The 11,402-nt window shown below is 40.5% G+C and overlaps 1 protein-coding gene across 2 annotated transcripts; it reads left to right on the forward strand.

The window, feature by feature from the left end:
* Positions 1-3,292: 3,292 nt before the first annotated feature.
* On the forward strand, positions 3,293-9,919 carry TAC1 (tachykinin precursor 1; the record flags this gene model as incomplete). 2 transcript variants are annotated; one of them, XM_080936196.1, is made up of 6 exons in its annotated part: positions 3,293-3,415; positions 4,230-4,326; positions 4,791-4,835; positions 5,358-5,381; positions 6,658-6,711; positions 9,870-9,919. In XM_080936196.1, 6 exons carry the CDS (start codon positions 3,293-3,295, stop codon positions 9,917-9,919), a joined length of 393 nt encoding a protein of 130 aa, XP_080792322.1. The 2 variants fall into 2 exon arrangements, with proteins under 2 accessions (XP_080792322.1, XP_080792323.1); XM_080936197.1 differs by lacking the exon at positions 4,791-4,835.
* Positions 9,920-11,402: the final 1,483 nt, after the last annotated feature.

The raw sequence follows: 11,402 nt of genomic DNA on the forward strand, positions 1-11,402 counted from the left end.
AACGCTTTCATTTTCTTAAAATTTATATTTTTAAAGACCAAAGGTGCGTCCTCTCCCAACCTCCCTCTCCTACCTCAGCAGCCTTTTCTGGCCAAAGACCTCTCCTCCCATTGATGCCAGAGAATGATATCCCCTGCTGCATATGCATTTAATGAGGGTACTGGGCAAATGGGAACTGAAATAGGTATTAGCATTGACTGGCCTTGGGTTAAAATCTCAGAGCAGATAGCATCACAATTATTCAGACACATTCAAGAGGATGTGATTATGTTAAAAAAAAACAAAACAAAAACAACAAAAAAAAAACAGAAAACAACTTTGAGTGAGAGCCTGGCTGCTTTGTAAAACAACTCCCAAGAACTAAGCAGAAGTCCCACGAAAACCATGCCAACCTCTTCCAAAGACTTTACCCCTGATGACTGTGGTACCAACACTAGAACAACTCCATTAGATGTCTCACCATCTCTCACACTGGCACATTAGTGACTAAGTGTCTAATCCATGAACTGAGGGGAAACAAACCACATTCAAACTCTAGCAAAAAGAAAATGATTACCCAAGGGAAGACATGGAAAACCAGGGCCTGAAGCCACGGTCATTTAAATGTATTTTTATTAAAGATTAACATAGATAGAGAGATGGAGATATAGATATGTTTGAGATTAAAGACTTCAGTTTAGAGCTGTGCATATTATACAACTGTACGATAAAATTATAAACAATTTCTAAATTTGAGAGCAAAATGAGCAAATAGGGTTTGCCAGCATAAGTACTTACAGACATTTTTAAAATAACCCTTAAGTGAACATAGCTACAGTGATGTGTCCCTAAACTCTAAAAAAATGGCAAACAAAAACTGTTATCTATTTCCAACGAGACATTGTTGATTATGTTGATGATTGTGTGAGTGGCCATGTGAATGATGTGATTGGCAAGTGAGAATTTGAGTATTGAAAATGTTGTAGAACATACAAAGCTAAATAAAGGCCATGATATTCCGATTTGATCAGAAAGTGTCCACATATTCATGATTTTATACACTGCACACACAGGACATTAACACATACTTATACATACTCATACACATTCTCTCTTCTTGGTCAGAAAACATATCAAAACCAAGGGAATCATCAATTGCTACTAAAGGCAAATCAAAACGCCTTGGAAGAATCTTCTTATAGTCAAGAATGACGTAAGTCAAGCATCAGTTAATGAATATCTGCCCTGCATTGAAATGTTTCAAATATACTTAAATCTGAGAGATTCTAGTCTTTAAAAAAAAAAGTCATATTTTAAAAGTGCTAATTATCATTTTTTAAAGTTAGTATAAAGGAGAAAGCAGGTATTTATCTTATATTTCATGAATTATGTATCAGAGTAACAGCTTGGCACATAAGAAAATATTTTCTATGTAAGTTGAAGCATGAAATTTACAAATGTTTCGGGCGAATGACTACATTTGTGTTCACAATTTCTCCTTTTAAAAGTTAAAACAAGGAAGTAGAATGTTCAGGTTATGAAATCCATCTGAATGTCTGTGCTCAAGATTAAAAACCAATAAACACTGGAGGTGAACATGAGTTTGGCTTGCAGACTCTTCTTTCCTCTTCATATTATACTAAAACCATAGCAGGAAACTATGATTCTCCAAAGAAAACAACTCTATCCAAAAGACAACATCATTCTGGGTGTGGTGGTCCACACCTGGAGTTCCAGTACTAAGTAGACTGAGTCAGGAGGATACTCAGTTTGAAGCCACATAATGAGACCTAGTTTAAAAATTAATAAAATTAATAATAGTTGGAACATCATTTACTTTCTTAAAAGATGGAAAACGTTATTCAGCAGGGCCAGGTTGGTAATGACTTCTGTGTCTGACAGATCTGCAGAACCCTGTGGTAACAAAGACAAGCATCCAGCCTCTTAGTCCTCCAAGACTAAAGGGGAGACCTACACAATTGTCCTCTTCTGACTCCCTCTGCCTTCTGGGTGTGACAAGGAAAAAGGTTTAGGGGAATAAAAGATGTCTTCAAATGGCTGATGGGTAAGTTCTGCGTAGGGACAGCAGGTTTAAATTCCTCTTTTCTTCTAAATGTAAAACAAAATTGCTTTCATCCTCTGAAACACAAGATTGAAACACTTTGCAGTGCTAGAGAAATGAGAATATGCTGGCCGATTTAGTGGTGTGGTGGGGTGGGGACAGTTCCGGTCATAGATGTAACACCGTACAAACCTTTAAGATACATACAGGTAGAAATGGAAGGAAACCCCGCTTGCTCCATCCCACTGAAGTGCTTGCTAGTGTCTTGGTGTTATTTCACAAGGTTTTGTTGCTGAAATTATTTAGCTGTCCTCAAAGTGCAAGATTCCCTGATGCCTCTTGAGAGAAAAGTTCCCGAAGTCCGAGGCATGAGTCACTTCACTCAGCTTTGATGAGTAATCTCAGGTGTCACTGAACCTTGTTCCGAAGAAGAGGGGAGGGGGTGTCAGATTTGCAGACGGAAGAAAACAGGTCTCTCTGGATTGGATGGCGAGACCTCAACTTCCCTAAAATTGCGTCATTTCGAACCCAATTTGGTCCAGATGTTATGGACTCCGACGGGTTACCGTCTCGGAAACTCTGCATCACGCAAGCAAAAGGCGAGGGGGCGGCTAATTAAATATTGAGCAGAAAGTCGCGTGGGGAGAGTGTCACGTGGCTCTCCAGGCTCATCACGCCCGAGATAAATACCGCGAAGCAGGAGCGGGGACTAGAGCGCGCTCAGACCTGCTCCACTCCAGCACCGAGGCCAAGGAGAGCGAGGAGCGCCCGGCAAGTGCGCACCTGAGGAGTATCCCCTTGATCGGACCGCAGTGAGTACCACTCCCGCCGGACAGCTCAGGCTGCCTGGGGCCCGTCCTGCTTTGGTCGGAGGTGGCGGCCGCCCAGGTTTTGCTCCTGCTGCAGCCACAGACCCGGATAGAAACTGTGCAAATACCAAAGCTTCTCTTTGTCTGCCACCTGCAGAGCTTGAGAGTGTGGGTTAGTGGGTAGGGGGCTGGGACTTTGAGAGGAGTGGAGGATTTAAGGCTCTTTGGCACATCAGTAGCCTTCTTATAGGGTTTGGAGAAATGTTCGACCTGGTGGGGTTTTGGTTTGGTTTTTGTTTTAATCTTGGTTTAGCGGGACGCGTTCTTCCTTTCCTGCGGCACTGAAATTCAGCTGCTCTAACTCTTGGGTGGCCACCGCCTCAATAGGTGTATTGATTCTCTCTCCCCTTCCTCTGTCTCCTACTCGCTCCAGAAATCCAACATGAAAATCCTCGTGGCCGTGGCGGTCTTTTTTCTCGTTTCCACTCAACTGTTTGCAGAGGAAATCGGTGCCAACGATGATCTAAATTATTGGTCCGACTGGTCCGACAGTGATCAAATCAAGGTGAGACCCAACCGGGCGTGGGAGCTGTTGCCTTCCCCTTGTGGTAGCAGCCAGACTAGCCTAAGAAGCGCGCACTGGATTGTAAAGGGCGTTATCCCCCGACAAAGCACAAGGCTTATTGCCCAGAACTAAGTTTCCTCCCCAGCGGGCAGTGTCATGGGTTCAGTGTCTCCCCAACAGAAGAGGAGGGCTGCTTCCTCTCTTTAATCCCTACTTATGTGATCTCCTGATCTCTGGGGGGCTTTGGTCAAACTGAGCTACCAGAGCATTTGGAGATGCTGAGCAGAGAAGTGAATTAGTCAGTGGGGGCAAAGGCGGGATCTTAGCTGCAGGGTCTCGGGCGGTGAAACTAGCGCCATATGCCAGTATTCAGTGCTCCAAGTTTCCCCTTACATCACTCTGGACTACTGGCTCCAAGGAGAGCGCCTTGGGAAATGGTGTGAGTTGTGCGGTGGTGCTCACTTTTAAAGTATCCGCACTCTTCTGCATCCACCCTCACTGTTTGGTGTTAGGACAGTGAGCTCCGAAGCTTCACTGAGGGCAAGCTAAGGTGCTGCAGAAAGCGCACAGGACCCAGGCCGGAAGGTGTTGCCCTGCTGCGCAGGAGCCTGTGGGGGGTAGACTTTGGGGAGAAGGAAATCCCAGGCGGGGGCCAGGTTGGGGAAAATGCTGCATAGACTCTAGCTTGGTCCGGACTCCTACTAGCTCCAGCTTCTGGTCTCAAGGGGATCTGTCGCTCTGGGGGAAGCTCAGGTGCACTGTGCATGTGGTCTTGGTTCACTTAAGTTGTCTACTCGCCGGATTTGTCCCCCAGGAGGCGATGCCGGAGCCCTTTGAGCATCTTCTGCAGAGAATCGCCCGAAGACCCAAGCCTCAGCAGTTCTTTGGATTAATGGGCAAACGGGATGCTGGTGAGAGGAGCAATCGTCACTGTCACTAGGAGTATCAGGCTACCTGGTCTGCATGCTTGCTCCTTCCTGGAGCACCCAAGTGTCTCTTGTACTGCGAGTATAAATTTACTCGCCTAAAGACTTTTGATTCCCAGAAGTCTTCAATCTCCACTAACACTTGCACTACCTCACAGTAGGGGGCAGGGGTGGGCGGGGGGCTGAGGTGGGGAGGATCCATTTCCCTTTCTTCACAGCACCAAAGTGACCCAAATTGGAAACTAGCCTTAGCTAAACACTCCTCTGTCTAAAGATCCAAATCACAAGGGTCTCCAGGTTTGGTCCAGGCTCAGGTGAAAGATCTTTTCTTGGATTTGGGTTAGATTTGGCCACCCCCTGCTACAGTGATAGAAATACTCAGTTGCCTTGAGTAGACGGCACAGTCCGTGGAGCATGTGAAGAGTTAATGTCAATTCATCTCTTGTCAGATTCCTCAATTGAAAAACAAGTGGCCCTGTTAAAGGCTCTTTATGGTAAACATCCCTATAACTCTTTATTTCCCTATTATGAATGACCATGTAAAAAGTATTTTATGATATAAATTCAAGATCTTGCAATTATGCCTAATCAAGAAATGTGTGTGCGCGCGTGCGCGTGCGTGCATGTGCATGCCTGTGTGCGTGTGTGCGTGTGTACGTGTGTGCGTGTGTGCGTGCGTGTGTGTGTGTGTGTGTACGTGTGTACGTGTGTGCGTGCGTGCGTGTGTGTGTGTGTGTGTGTGTGTGTGTTAAGCTCCTGCACATTCAAGTGGGTGACCAACTTTGAAATCAGTACATTATATAGTTTTATTAACAGACCTCAAGGGTCCCACAGTTCTACCTTTTAACCCATGACTCACATTTGGCTCTTATTAGAAATCCGGTTAGCATTCATCCACTTTAGCCCGCAGTGTTAAATATTTTTAAATAGTTAACTCCTTAAGTTCTCCGTAAAAGATAAAAGTAGCTTTTAAAACGCAACCCACCTGTCTGCTAACCGGCTCTCTTTTCTTCTAGGACACGGCCAGATCTCCCACAAAAGTAAGTTCAAAATCATTTTGACATTTAGCTAATGCTAATGATACTGAATGTTGCTTCCTGTGTGACCTCTTGTAGCACAACACAGAGTTTTAATTAAGATAATTGTGGGGGCGGGGACTTATATTCAGCGAGTAACTTGCTGAATAATCACTGACTAAACTGTGCTATGTAGGCAGATTACAGCACCTAAACACACATTACATTTGAAAAGAAAAAAGAACTGACACCTGTAATATTTTTAGTTTTAGAATCTCTACTATAGGGTTAAAATTCGTCACATATATATATATTCTAACTCATATTCATGAACTAAATTTTATAATTTATATATCAAGGAAGGAGATATTCGGCCAGTGATTAAGTGGGTGAGTATTTGAGTAGAAAAATGCACTCAAAATGTGAAAACAGATAGAGATGCAGGCTTTTTCCCCACCTTGATCCCATAATTGAATGGAAGCCTGGAAGAGAAGAGTGCTGATTGCAGAAGTGGAGGGCCTTTACAGCTCTTTCCTAGTTAATTGGATCCAGAGGAGACAGGAAGTCCCCTGGGCAGTGTTGCCTGCTTCTCTGAGTACCATGAATTTGACTCACCCAGTCAGGAAACACCCCAAACCAATAGTAACCTGGTCTCAACTAACACAGTGGAAACTAGGAGAAATCCCCCAGTAGCAGTAAAATAATAACCTTTCCCAAAGCCTTCATCTTTGGGGGAAAAAATTACTGATATTTACTAAGGGTTTAAATTTTAAGGGAATGTTATATAGCAAAAAAATGTAATAAAATGAATGTATCCCATTAATGATAATAAAAAAAATTGCTTTCAGAAACGGAGTACGTTTAAGCCTAAATCTACTAAATGCAATCCCTTAGAATATTCTGTAGATTAAGGCTCTCCCTGGTTGGGAAATGCAACATACTTGGTAATGAAGAAATAAACTTGGATGTTTTTCCCACGTGAAAACGTATGACCAAGTCCCCAAGAATTCAAAACTAGCTCCAATGGCAACCATATTTAAAACTCCATAATAGATGAAACATAATACAGATAAAAGATTCTGCTGATGTCTAGATATAGAACTAAGAAAAACACTCACAATACATTGTTTTAGTGTGGTTTGCAAGGCTTATATAAAACCTTCGAAGGTTCACTGGTATGTGACAGAAACATATATTTATTCCACAGGCAGCTATTCAGATGCTTGTTTACTTTGTCCTAGTGATGAGTTTATGTCTTCACAAACGTACATACTAAAACACCCCTAAATGTATTTTTCAGGGCATAAAACAGATTCCTTTGTTGGACTAATGGGCAAAAGAGCTTTAAATCCTGGTATGTATAAATTCGTGTCTGAAAATATGCAAAGCCACTTCTGTAATTTTTACGAAAGCACAATTTTCAACATACTAGAAAAATAAATGAGTGATGGACGGAACCTATTTCTGTCGACAAAATTTTATAGTAGTGTTTGTTGCCAAGAGTGGATTGACAGCTACTTAAGCTAATACCACCACAAGTCTCTCAAAATACCAGCTATTCTAGCATCTGCCCTATTTAGTCATTACACGTGAGTCTTTGGTCTAGTCTGACACTCATTTTCATAGACATTCTCAATAAAATGTCCTGAACCCTTAGGGAGACATGAGAGCTTTTCACTTATAACTGAAGCAATATGGAATTTTTCATAAGACGAACTATCTAGCAATCTTCTACTAGAAAAATAAGTATCTATGACAAACAAAATGTTTCTAAAATTACTGTCTCTTTCTGAAGTTTGGAAGTTCAAAAATCTCTGTCTCAATGTGTGGCAAAGTGGCTGAGTGTAGCAGGGTCCAGTTTAATGCCTTCTAAAAGGGACAGCACTGAGCAATTCTTTCCGTTCCAGCTTTAGAACTACATTTAAAAAGTTCCACAACTCCCCAAACCGGTTGTAAACCTAAAGGAGGATTTTCTGACCCCAGTGCATCATCTCTCATTTATCCTGCTTGAACTTTCTACGAAAACACCACAGGCATATCTCTAAACTCCTCACTGCTTACCTTGCTTAATCAATTACATTTGATGTTAAATAACCCCATTATTGTTAACATAAAAATTGGCTTTTGTTAAGCACTGAGCAGTGAAAATAGATTAAAATGGTAAACATCTGACTAAAAATTAATCAGCAGCTGCCTCATCTAGTCATGATATTTAGTTCCCAGAAAATGTATAAGGTGTGCTGGCTTAATTTTTAATTATCTGAAATCACCCCCAAAATGGTCATTCTAGTATCTATCATTAATTCATCTTGCAAGTGTAGACACTTAGATTTTCTCACCAGTAATCTTGGGGTTACAGAAATTACATTCTTAAAGAAGTTATGTGCACCAGTTGAAAACTTGTAATTGTTTCATCTTGCCTTTCAGCCTTAAAAAATGGAATATAAATTTAAGTCCCTGTGGTATTCGCTTCTAAATGTATCTATCAGTCCTCACATTGCTGTAGTTTTCTTAGTAATTTATTAATCACCAATCTAGGATAAACCACCAATCTCCATTTCTAGAATTTTTACACCTTTCAGAACACACGTAACTTAAGGACAATGTAGCACCTCAGAGCAGATTGAATATACTTCATGTAATAATTATAGTTAATAAAAGTAGGCTCAGTGCAATGAATCAGAATTGCTAGCTAACATTTTATTCTTATATAAAATATAAGTTAATATATTAAACTTATTATTAAACATAATACATTAAATATATAGTATAATAAGTATATAATATAAAACAATATAGTTAAATATATACTCTATTACATAATATATTAAAACTAAAGTTAAGAAAATATAAATGGAAAGAATAGGGGAGAAATAGGCAGGCCCCATTTTACAAACTCACTGGGACATGATTATCAGAGTCGTATCCACAACCTTACTGTCTTTTGGCCGCATACACTTGTGACAGTCTGGTAAGCTGAGAAATTCTTACCAGCTTCAAGATACAGAAGCTGGTAGACATTTTCAGAGGGTTCAAGGGCCAGGTAAGACTCTGCTTCCCTGCAGGAGAACACCATGTTCTACAGAATACTGCCACACAGTGTTTGGATGCTTTAATTAGCTAGCACCCCACTTCTGTGAGGCACAGAGTTTTGATACCCTAAAATCCTATCAGACTAACCCGTGCTACCGATCCCCTCCTAACAAAAGAAAATGAGAAGCAAATTTCTGTGTCCTTCAAAAGTCCCTGAGGTGCAATCTGCTGTCACTGGGTTCATGTGGAACCGAGCAAACTGTTTAGATTACTGCTCATGTTCCTCAAAGAGAGAGGCAGGCCTTTAGAGAGCTGAACTGGGACAAATGAACTCATGGAACCCCGGTGCTTTCCACCTCTCCTCAACTGTTCTCACCTGGGAAAGGATTTATGGTAACACCATGACTTCTACACCTCTGCTGTTTCCTGTTTCCTGTAGGGCACGTCCACAAACATATTTGGTTTGTTATCACTGCCAATCTAATTTACAGTGCTGGCTGGGATGACGAAATGCCCTTACATAGCCGGTTATTCTGATCCTTAACATTTTATGGTTATACATCCTTTGAAATTACATCTAATATGACGTAATATAATGCATCTTAGCATTTTTTTTTTTAGCACAGTGAATCACAGTTTGTAAATTACTTAGTAGCCTGGTGCTAAGCACTTTTGGAAGTAGCAATTGACATTTTCACAGGCCTCCAGATTTTAGGAACTAAATCAGTTTGTGCTGTTTGTTCATGGATTCAGTAGAATGCCCAACAGAAAGGGTAATGTCAGTCTCAAGGGCAAGCACTTTATCATCCACAAGAAAAGAGACTCTCATACCATTCAGTTCCCCTAAAACAGAGTTTAGGCAGTCTTTGTCTGAAAAAAACAAGGTCCTAAACATTTTAGGCCTCTTAAACCATGTTAGTGTACACTGATTCCTTAAATTTGTCATTTTTAAAACCAAAACTGCCATAGGTAATACATTCATGAATTGGTAACACATCTCCAAATAAAACTGTATTTATAAGAACAAACAATAGGGTACTTTTGACCTTTGACCTATGATTTATTAACCTTTGTCCTACAGCAAAAGTTCAGCATTTGATTTTTATCCATCTAATGCATAGTTATGGTAGGCATAATCTTTTCTCTAATCACTGTGAGTATCTGCCAGGGATTTAGTAAGCTGATGAAAATGAGCATCATATCGGATCATAGAAATAAACTGTTTTACTTTCAGGACACCAAATGTATAGTAGATGACCAAGGAAATTAGGAATGCTGTGACCAGAACACTTCTAAACAAAATATAAAGTTTCAGATAGGCTTAGAGGATGTTCCAGAAAAAGAAAAAAGATTTTGGAAGCATCTCTCCCAGGGGAAGACGTCATTATCACATTGCAGTAATTTAGTGTGTGAACTGAACTTTACGAACTCCTTCTGTGAGTCTCCTTGACACAGCGTTCGCTTCCTGTTTGTTTGTAGTGGCTTATGAAAGAAGCGCGATGCAGAATTACGAAAGAAGACGTAAATAAACCCCGTGACGCACTATCTATTCATCTCCATCCGTGTCATTGAGCAGTGAACGGTAAAACAAAACATGCGCTATGAGGAATGATTATTTATTTAATAACAAATGTTGTTATGAGTGAAAAAGCTCAAAAAAAGTGTTTATTTTTTCATATCGTGCCAATAAGCATTGTAATTCTAATGTGGCGACCTCCGCAGAAGTAGAAATTAGTTGTAACTTCCGCAAAGCACAGTATCAATGGAGTTGCCGGAGCTTGCCAGTGATGCAGTCTCCAAGGAAAGAAACTCTGTCTGAGCCAGTGCAGTTAGCTGCCGCTGGAGGCAAAGAAGCCACTGTGCGCCCTTCGCTTCCCTTGGTTGCTTTTATCCTGATGATGTATTGAGCGTTTTGGTACCTGACTCTTGTTTGTATCCTAGCAGCATGTTTCATGTCTTGTGACTGTGCAGGGATGTTTTTAAAAGTTTCAGTGTAATTCTCTGGTCTTCAGTCATTGTGTGATGTGTTGTGACAGCTACCATTTTAAATAAAAGAATGTATCTTCAGGAATTTTGTCACATTCTTTCATTAATATTTATGTCAAATCACCAGCCATTCTTCTATTAGGTGAAGTGTGATCAAAGCTGTTTTGGGCAAAACACATTTTATCTCTCAAACACAAATGCACACAGTTTGATTGCACGTGCGTGTGCGTGCATACACACACACACACACACACACACACACACACGAGTTTTTGCTAAGTCATTTGATATGAAATAAAGCTATTTCTTTTTGGTATCCAAAGAGCAAAAGCCAAATATTCCTGTAATTTTTTAATTACAGGTAAGATAACAATCTGGTTCTATTTTCAAGATTAATTTCACTTTAATTTTCTTGCTGAGTAAAATATCACAGCAGGTAATAAAACTTACCTGAAAATATATGAGTACATGGGAGTTACAGAAATTAGGAGAGCAAACCATATACTCAGAGGATGGCAGACAGCTGAGGGCAGCCCAGCATTAATAAAGACAAGTCTTTTCCAGCGTTTCTGTGGAGTACTTTTGTGTTGGTGACACCCATAATCTTCTAGCAGAAGTCTGGGGGTAAATGAAGCAAGAAAAAAAAAAAAAATAAATGCAGAACACTCAAAAAGAATGAGTGTAGGCATTTATTCAGAGGGAAATATGAACAAGAATCTTTGGATCTGGTTTCATAATGCAGAGTGTGAAATACTAAGAGAAGATAAGATGGTACCGGAGCAGAATTACCCGGTGCTGTAACAACACCTGAACGTAGGCTGTACTGGTGACTATGGTCAACCAGTGAAACCATTTACGGGAAGGAAAAGTCAGCGTCTGTAACTGAACTAAGAAGTGAGTTTACAAGTTATAATTTTTATAATCTTATTATCATTATATTTGATATTTAAAGTCCCCTAAATCCCTATGCCTACCAGTGCCAATTAAAATGTTATAATATCGTACCAGACAATGTCACAAAAGTAG

The sequence above is a fragment of the Micromys minutus genome, assembly GCF_963924665.1.
Source record: "Micromys minutus genome assembly, chromosome: 23".
Classification (NCBI taxonomy): domain Eukaryota; kingdom Metazoa; phylum Chordata; class Mammalia; order Rodentia; family Muridae; genus Micromys; species Micromys minutus.